The sequence below is a fragment of the Aulonocara sp. 'chitande type north' Nkhata Bay genome, linkage group LG15 (genome assembly GCF_057382095.1).
Source record: "Aulonocara sp. 'chitande type north' Nkhata Bay isolate Kocher_YH1m ecotype deep benthic linkage group LG15, A_spYH_male_GT1.1, whole genome shotgun sequence".
In the NCBI taxonomy this organism is placed as follows: Eukaryota; Metazoa; Chordata; class Actinopteri; order Cichliformes; family Cichlidae; genus Aulonocara; species Aulonocara sp. 'chitande type north' Nkhata Bay.
Genome location: NC_141358.1, coordinates 41,171,518 through 41,189,471, shown reverse-complemented (window position 1 = coordinate 41,189,471; position 17,954 = coordinate 41,171,518). Strand labels below are relative to the sequence as shown.

Sequence of the window (17,954 nt, the reverse complement as noted above, 5' to 3'; positions counted from 1 at the left end):
AAGCATTGTGTAAAAGAACTCATATCACAAAACTAAAATAAAGCAAATACATTTTTATTTATAGTTGGCCTATAATAAAATTTTGAAGAGGTGAATAAATGCTTCTAGGTTACAGAGACTGTCCATTCGCTTCTGCTTAGGGCAGTGTTGCCAACTCCTCAGTAAGGAAAATTGCTATTGGCTGTTCTAAAAGTCATCGCCTAATTTGCATAATTGGTCATGCTAATGTAATTGTAACCTACCTTGTTGAAGAGAGAAATAACAACGTGGAACGAGACATAAAGTGAGCAAAGCACGTCTTAAATGCAGTTAGAATTTATTTAGAACTACAAATTAAATTTCTTTTAGCAATCATTGTTTTTTTAATGTCACAACTCCAACCCTGCTCCTTTATCCGGGCTTGGACCGGCAAAAGTGACCCGAAATAGGCACTGTGGTGGAGTTACTTTGTGTGTGTGTGTGTGTGTGTGTTTATAAGTAGTTTTAAACCTTGTGATCCACAAAACAGCATAACAAGAATTGACTGGGTTACAGTTAGTGCGGGAGTGGCGGCTTTGCTCGATTCATGCAAACTCCACACAGAAAGACCCCGGAATCAAACTCAGGACCTTCATGCTGTGCGGTAACAGTGCTAACCACGGTGCCACCGTGCTGTTACAGTGACTGTTTATTCTTAATTTGATTGTCTTGAAGTGCATTTCAGAGGGGTCCAAGTTAAAACAGGTAAACAGTAGTAAAGCAGACTTTACTACTTTATTTATTTATTTAGATTAAAAAAAATAAAAAGACAAAATTCAGGTACAAACTAGACTGTGTTGTGTGGCTGCAGGGGAAAATCCACCAAGCAGTTTGCACAAACAAATGGGCAGGGATAGCTCAGTAGGTAGAGTGGTGGCCCCATGATCGGAAGGTCGGGGGTTCGATTCCCCTGAACAGCTACCCTGAGGTACCCCTGAGCAAGGTACCGTCCCTACACACTGCTCCCCGGGCGCCCAGTGGCTGCCCACTGCTTCACTGAGTGAATGGGTTAAATACAGAGAGGGATTTTCCCCACGGGGACCAATAAAGTACACTTTCTTCTTCTTCTTCAAATGACCAGTTACTCACACAAACCCACATATCTTGTACCGCACAGTGTGTGCTGACAAACAAATGTTCTCGGAGTCAACTGCTTGCACAGCAGCTTCTGGACAAAAAGTGCATAATAATAGTTTATTCAATGGAGTTACGGAGGACGAAGAAGGTCTCTAATATAATCTGACATTCACACTCTCTGGATTTCCGGTTACACAGAAGTGCCTCACAAGATAACCCAGACTCAATGGGTCTCAAGCTGTAGCACATAAAGTCACGTTATAAAGAAAGTTGACCCTTTTCAACTGTTAAATTAGGTTGAGTTTGCTCCTCACGAGTAAGACATCTGATTTATCTCTGTGCTGTCAATGAGACCCTTTGATGTGCCAATTTAAATGTCATTCATTAGTTAGTTAGATAGATAGATGGATAGATAGATAGATAGATAATATATATAGATGCCAACCACCAGATGGCAGCAAATTATTTTGTTGGGGTAAAAGCTTCACTGTTGCTAAACAACTGGTGTTTGCATAGAGAGAAGAGAAACAACAAGAAGAGTCCCTGAAGCCTTGAATATTTTTCAGTTTACACAACTTAAATACAAGCATATTGTCCCTGTGTTGCTGTGTGGGCTCTGGGTCAAAATCCATCCTTCACAGGACTTGGCCTACCTGGTCTGCTTAGACTGGGTCCTTGAAAGGCACCGAAGACCGGAAGTAAACAGTTAAATGTGACTGTTTTAAGTATTTCGTTGTACACTTTTCACACTTCTCAGTGATCATAACCAATCAGCAACTAGTTTCTAATCAGTCTTCAATCGTTAGGCCATCATCGGCACTGATGCCAGTGATGGCTTTTTTCCCCTTTATTCTTTTTTTCTAAGGTACTGACATTACATGTATGGGGTACTGTTGTGTTGTTGTCTTTACTGCAGAAAAAAAAATTTCATTATAGTTTATTTCCAAAAACTGCACAACACTCTTTAAAATTCATGCAAGTACAAGTGTACAAACCACTGACTCATTTTTACTGATGGATGCAATTTGAGATATAGCATAGGTAAGAAAATATAACTAATGCTCACATTGTTGGCAAGAAACTAAACATAAGGACTGGTTCTCATACAGCACTTTTGTACTCTGAGCACTCAAAGCGCTTTGCACAACTCATTCATTCACCCAATCACAAGTTTTTAGTGCTATCTAACTAACATTCATACACATTCACACGACCAGCCTGGGGTTCGTATTTTGCCCAAGGATATCTGGCATGCAGACTAGAGCAGACTAGGATTGAACTACCAACCTTTAGGTAGTTGACCTGCTCTACCACCTGAGCTACAGCCGTCATATGGCATTTGTATTTCCATGTTGCGACTTTAAGAGCTATTTTGTAGGTAGCACATTAACAGAACAATGCTGCAGGATTATAAAGTGGAGCTTAAGCCCAGGTCAGTAAAGTAGATCAATACAGCTGTTTTAGTATATACACGTATCTATACCTTCACTATGATAACAATCAGATCCGTGCCACCACACAAACTGCTGTCAATGTCAAATTTGTATCAGATGTTTTCTGTTCAGCTCTTTTATTGGCTCTGTGGGAGCGGGGGGAGGGACTACTCCCATCTTTACCACTAAAAAATAATCTGTATTCCGGATTCTTTGGAGTGCAATATATATCCTTTTTATTCATTCATAGTTTGTGAGTGTCATTCATGTTGAGGAAATACAAATGAAAGCATCTTGCGTTCAGATTAAGTCAGTTAACCTGAACATGTACATGCAGTAGTGGAATGATAAGATCATGAATTTGCTGATAAAAGAATTTATTGGCATCAATAAACTGCTGAGTTATTTCTACTGCCCACGTACAAAGTGCAGCCGTTTCTGATATTGCTAAAGCTGAACACAGCTAACAGTGAGGCATGGTGACAGTTCAAGAACACAGCATGATGAAAAGCTTTATACAGTGAAATTAAATACAAAGCTGACGTGTACATAACATGAGCTCGTCTAACGTGTTCTAGCGTTTGTGCTTCGTAAAGTTTTTAAGCTCACTTATTTTCAGATTATAAATTGTCAAGTAAAATGGAAGGAAAGGCATTTTGAATGTAGCACGGTCAGCTTTCCTGCCAGGTAAAGGAACAGCCCAACATTTAGAAATCCTGTTGGTGTGATGAGAAAATACATATCTGAGGTCTTCAAGAGTATTAAATATAAAGGCTAGCTTAGCACAAGGTACACAAAATTCCAGTTTAGCTCCCACTGTGGATCAGCAAAGTGGGGAAACGAGGATTCCCATAAAATCAGTCCAACACCAGCGTTTTCATGTTCCCTGCCCTGCTCAGTGTTAATAATCTGCACTGTTTGGGAGCTAGTATGAACACAGAAATACATGAAAGGAATTAGCATAGCTCCACCGAGCTGTGTCTCTAATGTCCTGCTATAGTTTCATTTGTACACAGCTACACCTGCTTTCACTACGTCAGCCTGGATTTTGTTCAGGCAAAAATAGTGTTTGTTTAAAGTAGCACGAACAGCACAAATATGTACAAAGAGATGTTGTACTGGTCACTGCTGGTCATTGCAATGATGCGCCAGTATGACTGCCATAATGTTCAGAGAGATGTGATTTTTAAACAGGATGATTTGTTATGGGGCAAAAACTGTAATTATTAGAAAAGCTACTTGGATACGTTTAACGTGTGGTTTTAAAAGTTTTCATCCTAAAATGTTTATTACAAGTAACCATAAGAGTTCCAAAGTATAGTGTCTAAAATCAATATTGGAACTATGTTACAATCATGCAGCATAAAACTTCTTTCACAGGTGGATACAAGTATCAAACTTCAAATATTCATTCTTAAATTAATAGTATTTTTATAATAATAAAAGCAATCACTCAAAATCCCACGATGGGGGCTAAACTAGTAAACTACACATGCTTTCTGAATGATGTCAGTGTAAAATTATAAACCATGTGGAAGAAATCTGAACCCATCGGGTTTTTTATATTCATTTGATAAAAGGCTGTCAGTATAGTAGTGCCAGTAATACTGTTTCAGTCACATCTCCTGAAGCGAACTCTTATAGTTCTCACTGGTTACACAAAGCTCCTCTACGACACACTCAAAAATAATGTTGTTTACGGTGGTTCAGGATTTACTCAGACGACCTGTGGCTCTGTCTCCTGCATCTGTGTGTTGGATTCTGAACCATAAAATAATGTAAAAAGCACCTTGAGTAAGAAACTCAGGTGAAAATATGAAAATCTGAGTGGCAAAAGGGGTGTGACATGCAAATTTTGGAGTTTGGTACACTCTAACAGGTCCAGTGACATGGCTGATCGAGACACGTCTCACATGTTTCTGGTTATTTTAAATAAAATGTTTGCTTAGTTTGATTCTTTTTCAGGACAGTCAGTTAACATGAAGTCAGCTTAAAAGAAGAATTAGTTACTGTGATATTTTAGCTTTAACACGCTGGTAAATTTTGTAAAACACATTCTCAGCTTTGGAACAGGACTTCTTGTTCCTTAGATGTGACATTACTTTCATGGGAATATCAAAAGTCAGCACAAACATTTGATATTACATATAGGAGTGAGTCAGATCTCATAGTCAGACCCCGGAGCGAAATGACGGCAGAGATGCATCTCACAAGCTCAGGCAGTGCAGCTACGTGCACATATTTATGCAAAGCTCCTGTTTGATGCACTCAGAGATGCACAGACAACTGTTTCACAGTTTCTGCCACATTGAAAATAATATTTGAGTCTTATGGTCTTCTAAGCCGCAGGTTTCCTATTTGAATAATGACCAACATTAGCATTACTGACTAACCTGAGCTTTGAGGTCAGTTTCTTTTTATTAATATGTAAACTGTCATGACCACTGATCAGTGGCCGTGAGTACTGTCTAAAAAGACCTGGGAAAATCCTGCACTGTAAGATGGTAAAAGATGTAACCCTGTCCTTGGTAGAGAAATGACTGTTTCCTTTTCATTTTAATAGTAACGTATATTAATTATTTAAAAGCATCCAAAGTCAGGGTCAGCCAATCAGAGGAAAGCTACATTGCAGGGGAAGGAGCTAAAACAGCTTATTTGAGACGGACGATTAACTGAGGAATGGCACCAAGGCCTGTGATCAATAACGATCACTGTGAAACTGAGGCTCACAATAAAAATACAGAGCTAGAAACTAGCAGAGTGGACCTGTTTTAATAATGTTTGCCTCTCTGTCCTGACCCTGGTGTGTGAAAATAACTGATCTTTTAAGAACCACAAAAGTAGTTTTGGAATTAATTAATTAAAAGCATCTAAAAACTATCAACACTAACAGATAGTGAGTTAGCATTGCATAAGCATAAGACAGCACAGTTCATTATCTTAGGTTTGCTGGAAGTTTCCCCTGCTGCTTCCAGTCCTTGTGCTAAGCTAGACTAAACACGTCCTGGCTCCATCTCTGTGCTGGACACGCAGAGATGAACCACTACAAAAGGTGCTTCCAGATATTTTGGATTGTTCCTTTAAATCACTTGTACAGTAGCTGCATGCTTCCCTGCACCTCCCTGCTAATGCTAACAATGTTTTGTTTTCTGTGTGTTTGATGAAAATGAAAACAGTGCAAAAGGCCAGCTGGAAAATCACTGAAGCCGTTTTGTAGTTTCCTGCTGAGTTAAGGTGAAATCTGATGTTTCCACTGCAGTCCGTCAGCTGAGAGTTCAGAGGCTAAACACTGTTAGCTTGCATGTTGAAGATCTAATCACAGCAGAAAGCTGAGCTCCAAGATAAAAAACAGCCACAGCCACCAAGGAGGGAATCACAATAGAAAAGCAGTTAGACTTCTTAGATAAAGGATTATTTAATTATTTTTCTGCCCTATCTGCAGGACGGAGAATAAATGTCTGGTATATATATGATGAATAGTCCTGAGGCAGCCAATCAAGAGTGCCACAGGATTTCAAAAACGTAAACCATGCTCCCCTCTGCCACTAGGGGGCAGCAAGCAGCCACAAATGTTCTTTTGGGGAATGCCTAATATATTAGCATGCTAGCATGTTTTAGCAAACCTGACAGCCCCAAATACTAGTGTTGAGCATGTCATACAGATGACTAAAGTAAATGTAGTATCACTGAGTTTATATTCTGCAACATCAGATTTAGCATGCTAACATGTTCCATCCAGTTCCTGGGTTTCTTGCTCATCATTGCATGTTGCTAGAATGTCAACGGGGGACAAGTGAAAGCAGGCCAAAAGAGTTTCATCATTCTTGTGAGCTAATGGTTAATAGTTAATAACTGTTAGATTTTAAAAACTAGTGCTTTCTGGTTGTGTACTTAAACTTAGCTTAAGTGTGAAGCCTGCTGCGCTGGTTTTATTTCCACTATTTTAAGCAGCATGCCGAAAAATAAAATCTTACACAGGAACTACTCTGCTTTTTCTTACTTTGTTACATAAACATTTGAACATGTATTTATTGGGATAAACTCCTTGAGATGTACCATCTTGTGTTGTAGGAGGTCATGTTAAATTAATTGATATCCAGGGTACCACTATAGCTCACCTGGCTGCACAGGTGACCCTGTGAAGGCTATAGTCCTTTAAGTCCACCCTAGGTTGTTGTTTGTGTGTGTGTTTGGGTTTTAACTGTTTTCTTTTTGTTTACACAGTCATCTGCACACAAGCATTGCATGCTGCCCCTCGGCAGGCTTCCAACAGTGGGCCAATTCACACAAAGGACTCGGAGAGAAAGGGACCTTTACAAACCATGGAGGAGAGAGCTGGTTTTAGACAGAACTGAGGGGCTCTATAAAGGGCCAGTATACAATGAGTTTCTGTGAACTAAGAATCATGCAAGTCTAATGTTGTCGAGTCCCAGAAACATAATGAGCTGAAAATAAGATCATCTCTAAAATAAAGCTGTCAGGACCAGTTGGGTTGGTCCTGTAGGAACTGCTGGAACAAACTCGAGCTTAACCATAATCTGATTTTTGGCTCAACATTTACAATGACATTAGTGAAGTACTCCTTACTCTTTCATGTAATTGTTAATAGTGGCAGGAGTTAGTTGAGTGTGTAAAAAGTTTTTTTGTTTGCTTTTTTTACAAATAGTTTAGACCATAAACACAATCCATGTCAGGTGTAGCAGGAGCCCGAGGTCTTGATATAAATATTCAAATATTCCAGATTCCATTTTAAGTTATTAGTCATTTTGTTCATTTGGGCTCTAGCATTCAGACAGACTCTAAAGTCTGTGAGTCCTTTGCAGTGAGTCCTCTGCAGCTGCCAGCTGCTCTACATGACACTGCACTTTCCCTTCAGCTTGTCAGCTCGTTTCTGTTTTCCCGACCGTTTCCCGTCGATGCTCAGGCTCATGTCCCGCTTCTTCTCTAGGGCCAGCAACTCCTGGAACAGTTCCTTGACGTTGGTGTTCGTCTTGGCCGACGTCTCCATGAAGGCACACTTCCAGGCAGCCGCCTGAGCCTCACCTTCCTTCATCTCCACCTCACGCTGAGCCGTTTCATCGCTTTTGTTGCCCACAAGCATGATGGGAATGGATTCCACGCTGCCTTTAATGGCCAAAACCTAAATGGGCATGAGATAACATCAGTTAGGACTAAACATTAGGTCATCAAAGATGAAGCTGTCAGTCCTGAGCATGACTTCTGCAGTGAACTGCATATCACTGAGGCATTTTTCACTTTGTTTCTGCACCACCAGACTGACGGTATCATCTGTGGAGGTGTGTGTTTGGTGTGTGCTTCAACATCTGTGATAACAATGGCGTTGGAAAACCAAAGTTTCTGAAAGATTTTTGTGAGTTTAATGTGCAGTGGTGCAATTAATCTGCAGAGTGTGACCTGTTGATAGATGGGTTTGAGCTCCTCCAGTGACTGGCGGCTGGTGATGGAGTACACTAGGATGAAGGCATGGCCTCTGGAGATAGACAGACGCTGCATGGCGGGAAACTGGTGACTTCCTGTTGTGTCAGTAATCTCCAGCGTGCAGACGCTCTTATCACAGCTGATCACCTGCAGGGATGACAGGCACTGATGTCAGGTATTAACAGTGACAGCAGATTTGATAGGAGGGTTTCGTTTACACATTTCTGTTACTGCAGTGTGGAAGGAAACATTATCCAGACGCAAGTGTCAGTTTCTTTTTAACTGCTTCAGCCAACCAGCTTTTTCTGCTTCTTATCTGAGATGCCCCAGATAGCAATGAATCAGTGCTGATGGCCTTATGATAATTCATAAAATGGTTCTAAGCCAAATATAGCAAAAATATTCTACATCAAACTTGAGCCAATTTTGGTCAAGACCTGGTGCACTTAATAGTTTGCTGTGAAGACTGAATAGAGCCCAAATAACACTAAACGATGTGGGTGATGTTTGGCAAAGCTATGGCATGGTTGGGGCTCATTTACTCACTCTGTGTTAGTAATTGCAGAAACCTTAAATGTATGCACATTTCATTCATGGTATTAGAAACTTTTACAGCCAAACTTTCTGATCATGCGTGAAGATGCTCAAGAGCCCCACCTGTCTGTAGGTGTCCTCGACTGTGGGGATGTAGGTGTCTCTGAAGGTGCCTTTCACGAACCGAAGCACCAGCGAGCTCTTCCCCACCCCGCCGGCACCGAACACCACCACCCGGTAGTCATTACTCTGCTCTGGCATTCTGGGAACTACAGTTCACCTGCTTCTCTGGCTCTACGATCTGTAAGCTAAAGAAGACAGGACAAGAACATAAGCTGGATTATTTAATACGACTGGATCAAAATGAAAGGGTCAAAACGATGTCCTGCACATTATATCACCTTAAACATTGCATTCATTTGAAGTGTGGGGCTAAAAGTGAAGTGTGGACAACTACTCTGTTTCCCTAGGTGTCCATGAAGGTAGCAGAGCACCTTCCAGGTCCACCTAAGGTACAAGATAGTAAAAAGCCCAGCTTTGCTTGTGCCTCGTGTAGCTCATCTCACCTTTATAAGAACACTTTATTTAGTTTTGTTAAAGCTTTACACCTTACAGCTCACCCACACCGAGTTTTACACGTGCCTGTCGACAGTTATTTGATGGCCAATGAATTCAATTTAGATTCATCACTCTATACAACTTGTTTTCAGTCCAGTCTTGTGTAATTTGGTATACCTCGGCCTTTTCTTCCTGTTTCACCTCTTTAACGATGTCTCGTTGACAGCCAGACTTCCACAGAGACCATATCTGATGAATCTTTGGCGAACAGTCGATGGATCGAGGGTCAGATGCGTCTGTCATGTCCTGTGTCAGGTCTTAGCTGCTTTTTTCCTATTTCTTAAGGACAGGACTTTCGGATGCTGTTCATCGGATGTAGATAGTTTTTCAGGCCAATTTTGTTCAATTTTCAACTATTTTTGTTCACAACACAAGACTGACAAAAAATGCCAAGACATGGCAAGTTTTAGCTAAAAGCCCTCGGAATCACTTTGCTGGTGCAAAACTACTATCTTACATCTATTTGTGTTACCTTTTGCATTTAGAGATTCAACACTTTCGTTGTATATATGCAGTGACAATAAAGGGCTATTCTACTCTATTGTATTCCTTTCTAACTGAAGAATTTGAAACAAATGATGTGTTTTTGTGACATGCTGGTAATAACCAACAATTAAAACTGGTCCTTTGCTAAGTTGTCATCCCTTAAGTTAGGTCCCTTTTTGTGTCTAAATAATTCAAAGGTAACTTTTACGCAAGTTCACAAAGAAAAAACACTCCTCTAAAAATGATCAGGTATAATGACCGGACTTTAAATTATTGAAAAATCATTGAAATGACTGAAAAATGTAGAATTTTTCTTTTTGGTTTTTCTTTAGTACTTACTTTCATTATTGGTTTAATCACTTGAAACAGTACAAATACATACAGGCAAATTTAAGTAATTTCAGGATTTCCAGGCTGTGAGCCTCCCTCCACCCCTTCAGAATGACTAACGTGCACAAATGACACTTTTCCATGTCGTTAAAGAGGAGAGCTGAAAACAAACCCCAGAGAAGGAAAGACAACAGCGAGTCTAAAGGGAGCTCCTTCTCCTCCTCACCAACGTCACCACCTCCTTATCTCTGCCACAGATTCAGACCACCAGCCAATCACCACCTCGTTAATCCATCAGCATGACGAGCATCACACATACACCTGCCTCATGATAGCTTCCATTGTGCTTCTGGATATAACCATGGCAGCATCTCAATGTACTGTGTGTGTGTGTGTGTGTGTGTGTGTGTGTGTGTGTGTGTGTGTGTGTGTGTGTGATAAAGAGAGAGAGTGTGTTTCCAGTCGCCGTGGTGACGGCACTGAGAGAGGAGAGCAAACATGTCATCAGCACCAGCAGGGCTGTTGTCAAGGTAACCTGCCTGCCCACATCACTTGATGTCACTTCCTGCGCGGAGGCAGGCAGCAGGGAAAACACCTCCAACTAAAGCAGCAGCATCAGAGCTGCAGACACAGAATCTAAAAAAAACAGACCAATGTGAGACCAGGATATGAATTTCATTATTCTAATTATTACTGTCATTGCTACTGACAGTGCAGGCCTGCTTTAAATGGAGACGAAGCAAGAACGATAAAAATTATTTTTATCGTATAAGTTGTGCTTAAAAAGATTATTCCACTCTGCTCAGCTCACCAATCGATCAGACTGATAAAGAAAAATCTTCTATAACAGGCAAAAGTCAAGTTATTTGGTGGATTACGCCCTCTGATGGGCCAACACACAATAAACACAAAACTCTATCCACAGCCTCGTTCATAATCCGTCATCCTGTTTTATCATAGTCATGGAGAGGATCTCAGGGCGAAGTTGAGGTGCGTCCGTTTTTGCAGATGAACACAAATGACAGCATGCACTGATGAAAGTCAGCTCTTTCAGTCTAAGGCCATTGTTCTCCAGCAGAAAAAGTCGATTCTTTCTCACTCCAAGCTCCAGCTGCTGAGGTAACCCTCTAAGTAGAGCTGGGCGATAGAACGATAACGATATGTATCGCGATATAACTTTTACTCGATAGAGAAATTAAGCTATCGCGATAGACCTCGCCGCTCTTGTCCTCTTAAAATAAAAAAAAATAAAAAATAAAAAAAGGTCAGCCAATCCAAATTAAGTAGCGCAGAGCCGAACCAATCACAGCCGCAGCGTCACGTCGCGTGACTTGTTACGTACAGCACAAGTGCCAAGCCACACGTGTGTTTGTTTGGGAAGCAGCCAGCGGGTAATGGAGGAAATGAGTGTGCCGACTAGAGAAATCAACCGAGCGTGACTGAAGAGAAAACAGATGATGGTTCCAATGCCGGAGAGATTGTCGAACGGAAGAGCCATAGAAGTTCCGTAGTGTGAAGGTATTTCGGCTATTTCAAGTCTGACAAAAAACAGAGTAGCGTGCACTGTAAATTGTGCCGAAAGCAAGTCTGGAAATACAATAAACTGGTGCATGCGTCACACTGTGCGCCACGTTATTGTTTCGGTGAAATGAATTTCTACAATACTGTTAATTGTACTCTCTGCAGTGTTTAAATGCTTACATATACACACAGTTACTGTCCCTCCACACATACGACTCGGTTCTGCTTCTATGCCCCAGCTTTGTTTACTTTTTCCCACCGAGGCTTCTAGACTTCTGATTGGCCAACATTTCGGCACGGTTAGGAATCTAGCGCCACCTGCTGCTTTGGCATGTTCATAGCAGCGTTTTCCTTCATTTCTGCCTTTATGTGTGGACGGGATTATTTTTTTTAAAACGAAAACGGAAAATCTCCGTTTTCAAAAATACCCGTGTACGTGTGGACGTAGCCTCAGTCTCTGACTGGAAGCGCTAATTCGTCATTCGGCTTTTGTCAGACTAAAGTAACTGTTAAAACTGTTTGAAAAGCTCAGCTATACAACAAGGAGAGATTGAGAATTTCCTTTTAGTTCTCAGTTTATTTGATATTGACAAAAGTTAGTCAGTTTTGTCTGTTCTTCTGTAAAACAAACTAAGATTTATTTTTAGAATTAATATTTTGTTTCTAAGTGGAATTGACAATTTAGTCTGTTTCGTTTGTTCTATTTTGAAACTTAAACGCTTTAGCGGCTGCCTTTTGTGTAGTTTGCAATATTTGCCTTTATTTATCTGAAAAAGTCTCATGTTCCTTAAGTACATCTACCCTGTTGAACTTATTATGGGAAATAAATATTTAAATAAAAACAAGCTGCTGATTATTTCACATTTTACTTGTGAGCAACGGCACATTTAAATCTTACAAATATAGTTATTTGGCTTATATCGTGATAGATATCGTTATCGCCTGAAATGAAAAAAACATATCGTGATATGAAAAAATCTCATATCGCCCAGCTCTACCTCTAAGGTATGAGGAAAAAAACACTCTTTACTCAAAATGATAGAGATTTTCATTGAACTGCCTTTGAGCTAAGTTTAGACTGGGACTTGCCCACTTCATGCTCCTAACTGTTATTTTGCTCAGCCTAGAGCCACTAAAAAGGAAGTCGCTGAGGTGGTTGATCAGGATGCCCTCGGGTGCACTGAGGAGCTTATATCCAGCCAGCATATCATCCAGCTAGGAAGTTTCTACAGATGCCTCAGGATTTCTGAAATATTACTTTGCTGCTTTAGTGGCCTGCTTCTTTAAGAATTTAACTCAATAAATATTTAACTTTCAAAATGTAAGAGTTGAAAAAAGACTCAAGGTGGAGCCTCCCTCTTTTTATTGTGTCGAGCTAAAGTTGAGTTTGTATCAGGCCGTATAAAAAATGCAGTTTTATCAAAGCCACCTGCATCGCTCAGTCAGGCACAATGTGAACACAGTGTGACATCGGTCTGTTAGTTTCACTCCATAAATTTTAAACAAGCTGAGTTACTGGTTTGAAAGGGTGAATTTTAACGTGAACCACAACCTTACCCAGTAACTTTAACTTTTTACAGAAATTTTAATGAAGTGATTAATATTAACATTACATCAACATTTTAGAATAGTATTAATGCTATTTTTTGTAGTATTGTTAGCAGCATTGTTTAGCCTGTTCATGCTGTTGGCTGCTATAGGGTGTCACCTTTCATGAATTCAAGCCTGTTGCTAGATGGTTGCTAGGCAACATGACAATATTATAATATATCATGTATTATTTAGATATTGCAGAGTTATATGAATGTTAGTGTTGTGAAATTAAAATGATAGCATTCTTTTTTTTTTTAGCTATTATAGGTGTGTAAATGCTAAAAACAGTCCATTTTAGCCTATTGCTAGTTGGTTGCTAAGACGACACGATAGCAGCATAATAACTGATATAGATGAGAACCTACAGGGGGCGTGTGCAGACTCTGTGCCAAGTTTGGTTTCTCACCTCCTGACTGTTTAGAATGAGTTGGCAAACATAGAGAGATTAAATGTATATATTAAGATTCTTGTGACACATTGTGTCCTTTTTCTTTCTTTTTTCTGTATTTGTTTATTTTTCCCCATCCTTAAATCCATCCATTTTTCTTATCCAATTCAGGATCGGGTGGGTGGGGGCCTGGCAAGAGACAGGGTACACCTAGGACAGCTCGCCAGTTCGTCACAGGGCTGTTCACACTCACATCCACACCTACAGCATGTTTAGAATCATGGGTTAACTGAACAACCATGTCTGACTGTGGGAGGAAGCTGTGGGTCCTTTCTTATTGTTTTTCCATTTTTTCTTACCACATTCAAACCTTTCCCCTTTGTGCCTTACTGTGTGTTAATATAAGACATTCTATTAATAGTTTTCGTCTATTTCTTCTATAGCTTTGGTGATTTAAATGAAACTTCACAGGATTTAATGAAGGATTACAACGAACCCGAAACATGAAATTATTAACACGTTATGTAATTTCCCTCCTGTCTAAAATAAGAAGGTGTGACCTGAAAAAAATAGCACAAAGTTCACACACGCATTTTATCGCGTAACACTCAGTCACTTCCTGAAGAGTTAACAGAACCTTGAAGTCTTCATTCTAAAATGTAACAACTGGCGGTATAGAAATGTTATTTTTTCTCTAAAAAGAGAAGCGTCACCACAATGTGACTGCATGAACTCATTCATGTCCCCACATCGTGAGAAATCCAAGTACTCACACTTACACTGAGGTTGCTGCAGTTTCACACCTCCAGCTGAACTCCTCACATCATTCACACTCTGTTGAAAATCTCAGTGTTTAATATCCTGCAGCAAAGAGCTGAATGTGATTCAGAAAGCCACTTCTTCCTGGAGATGAGTTGGAGTTGCTGTTAACTCTCTGAGATGTTTGTGGAGAATAACATCTGAATGAATCGTAAACTGAAAGCTTTTCAGATAAAATCTGATTTTGAGGCGTGAACATGTGGGAAGCGAGTATACCGGTCCAACAGGAAGCTTGCAGCAGACTGAGGAGTACAAAAATGCAAATAACTCATATTTCAGTACTGTACTTTTTCCTTCTACTTGTGTCACTACATACTTGTGCCTGTCTGCTTGCCAGATCAAAATTTTAGGATTTGATTAAGAAGTGGATTTTAAAAAACACACATTCTCCTCTAAAAGCATCCAAATGCTCCTGCTTCTCAGATGTGAGTTTGTTTCTTTTCTGTTTCCAGCCTTTAATCGATCCATTTTCTATTCTTTATCCAGCTGGAGGTTGGAGCAGTCTAAGTAGAGATCTTCCTCCCTCTGCCATCTCCTCCAGGTCTTCCAGGGATACTGAGGCAATCCCAAGTCAGCCACAGGGCATAATCACTTCAGCGTATCCTGGGTCTGTCCCCGAGGTCTCTGAGCAGGCACACAAGAGGCATCCCATTCAGAGCCATCTCAGCTGGCTCATTTCTTAAGGAGGCTCCTCGCTGCATTTCCACTTACTTATTTTTTAATTTTAATTTGTTTTTGGCTTTTAAATATGAGGATAAGTAAGAGGATGATCAATGTTATAACTGGACTATTAATACAAAAATACAAAAAGAGTAAGATACATTCCAGAGTAAGATCCATCATATTGACTAAATAAAGCCAAAAGTTTCAAACACTACAGTCGGTGTATCGCTGTGTTTTTGCCATGGACCACAACCATCGCCCACTGGTGGCCATTAAGAAGAACACATCTGCACATCTGTGTTGGCTTCATTTTTCAGACCCGGAAGCTACATTTGTCCTTTTATATTGATATGGATACTCATACACTCATCTCAGGCACACAGCGCTGACACTTCACTTACTTCCAAAGCTTTTTATATGCACTGTTAATGGCAGCACGCAGCATCCTGAACGCCAAACAATCGAACACTTCAGAGAAGAATCAGTCTCAGGCCAACTAAGATTTCTTATGCTTTGCTTTAATGTTTGGTGTTCCTCATGTTTAATGTGGTCTATGCCGCCACAATCATCACAGCACGAGTAACTAATTATCACAGAGCACGTTAGCCAAGCTTTGATCAGCAGTTAGCATTATCCCAGCTAGTTGCTGTAACTGTTTGTAAACGACAGACTGAAAATCAGCTTCTTCAACTGCACAGGTGAGCCTGTCATTGGCTAACAGCCACATGGAGCAGAAACACGTGACGTCAACTCATTCAAAGTGAATGAGAAGTGAGAGCAATGAGGTCTGAAGTGTATCTTTGTGACTCCTGCCAAACTGCAAACTGCGAATTATATTTTTCACTGCGAATATCCAAACCATGCAGCAACATAGTAATAACTAACCTCCAGCTGTGCATAGGCTCATCCCAAATGTTCTAAAGTTTTCGATGCCATATGATGGCATTCCTCTCTCCAGATCAGGAATGATGAGAAGAACCGAACGCTTATCTTACCTGTGTTAATGTGTTTGCATTCGTTTGGCAATGGTTCTCTATGTGACTGGTTCAACCCTCTAAGCCACCAGATGTGCATGCTGTTCACTTCTTTTTCCTGTCTGTGCTCACATCCAAAGTTATAGGGTAGATGTAGTATTTAGTATAGTGTCATCCAGACACCAGATAGTTATCTAAACTCCACTAAACCTCATAAATCCTTTTCCGTGGACACTTGAACACCTTTATGAACAGCCACGCTGACCATTTTATGTCAGACTTTGGACCTTTTCTAACTCTCAGAGGCGCCTCTGCCTCTGTTTGCTTTTGGGAACTTGAAGAAGCATCTGACCCGGAAATGGCTAATGACGTCACATGCGCGTCACAGCGCCGACACTAAAGGAAAACTTGAGTTTATCCCTAAGACAGCAACGGCTTTGACTAAAGAGCAGTAAATCATTCTGGGACTCAGTGAGTTTGGTAATCGTTTAACTAACATGTAATAAAAATCAAAATACTATCTGTGTAAATATCATCTCAGTGCAACTGTTGACTTCTCGTGTTAGCTATGACATCACACATAATGCAACATATAGTTCACAAAGTCATTTTTCTTGCACAAACTAATGACACAAAAAGGTTACATCAATCATTGGTAAACAGTATTGATTATGATTTCATTAGCTGTTAAGACACTAAAACAAGCTACTGTATTTACTGCCTGCTCCCTGCCTACATATGCACTCTGAGTATGAACCCAATCTGGATGTGTTCTCCAAACCAGTTATTATCTAAATACTGATCATTACTAAATGCAGTTCACTATTTCTTAACTATAAAGGTGGCTAACTAAAGTATACTTGACTCAAATACCATTTATCAATGATGATGACTTCCATCACTGAGTATGATAAGGCTGGGCTGCTGATCATTCTGTTCTGAGACTTGCACCACATTTCGGTCACCGTGTGACTGTTCTTTAAGTTAAAACTCAAAAAGCATCTTCACTACAGCAGCTTTTACGGTACTATTTTTTGTGCTCGTGATGGCATTTCACGACTATAAAACACTGTCACGACACACACACACACACACACACACACACACACACACACACACACACACACACACACTGACCTGCAGCTTTGTTCTCTCAATCAGCTGCAGCTCCTCGGTGTCATTACCTCCTCACATCATGTTAATCACTGTGACTGCACTCAATAGTAAGACTGCTCCTCGGGCGTGCGCGTAGTCGGGCACGCGCGTCTATAACCATTATATGAACGCGCACACCTATGCGCGCGCGCACAGATTGTTGGAATACAGTCAAACCAGCACCGAGCCGGGTGGTGAAATCAGACCGGCCGTGGAGCTCTGCTCCTCGGCTGCTGCCCGACATCCTCCCCGGCTGACGGTGCGTTTGTTTTTTTCCGGTGTGAGTGTCAGCGCAGTGGCGGGTGTGGGTGTGATGCCTGCGGACTCACCTTATCTCCGCGGATCCTCTCCGTCGTTCCCTGTGAGTGTGTGTGTGTTTGCGGGGTTTGTCTACTCCGGAGCGGCTGTGAGCAGCCTGAATCCTCGGCTGTCTGACTCACACCATCATCATCACCATCATCATCATCACCATCATCAGACCTGCTGCTGCTGCTCAGCGCACACCAGACCTCCTCTTCCTCCTCCTCCTCCTCCTCCTTCTCCTCCCTCCTCCATCACCTCCTTCCGCGACTCCGCTGGCAGGACAAGACTTCCGTTCGAATGGATTTTCAGAATAAAGGGCTCTTGCGGATGATCTTACTGAAGTTACAGACTGCATACAATATTATTTAAAGCTTCAAATCCGCTACACCAAATATCTGTATTCTCAAGGATAAATGGGTAGCACTAAACATGCTAAAGATTTCAATTGTTACCTTCAGTAGTTGGCTGTGTAACCCTTTAAGGCACATTCGTCAGATTTGAGGTTTTCTGCTGTGAAAAAAGAGACAGTAAATAAATTAAGGCTTCTTTTCCTCCTCGCCCAAATTTGAACATTTTTAGCTTTTTTAATCCCCGCACTCCCCC

At 40.8% G+C, this 17,954-nt stretch overlaps 1 protein-coding gene across 2 annotated transcripts; it reads right to left on the bottom strand.

Annotated features, from left to right (window-relative positions):
* Positions 1 to 2,747: 2,747 nt before the first annotated feature.
* Positions 2,748 to 17,587, bottom strand: diras1a (DIRAS family, GTP-binding RAS-like 1a). 2 transcript variants are annotated; one of them, XM_086263485.1, is made up of 4 exons: positions 17,378 to 17,587; positions 8,625 to 8,809; positions 7,944 to 8,114; positions 2,748 to 7,668 (listed from the first exon to the last, which is right to left on the bottom strand). In XM_086263485.1, the coding sequence occupies exons 2-4, from the start codon at positions 8,760 to 8,762 to the stop codon at positions 7,378 to 7,380; spliced, it is 600 nt and encodes a 199-aa protein (XP_086119611.1). In that variant the 5' UTR covers positions 8,763 to 8,809; positions 17,378 to 17,587; the 3' UTR covers positions 2,748 to 7,377. The 2 variants fall into 2 exon arrangements, with proteins under 2 accessions (XP_086119611.1, XP_086119612.1); XM_086263486.1 differs by lacking the exon at positions 17,378 to 17,587 and adding an exon at positions 14,217 to 14,875.
* Positions 17,588 to 17,954: the final 367 nt, after the last annotated feature.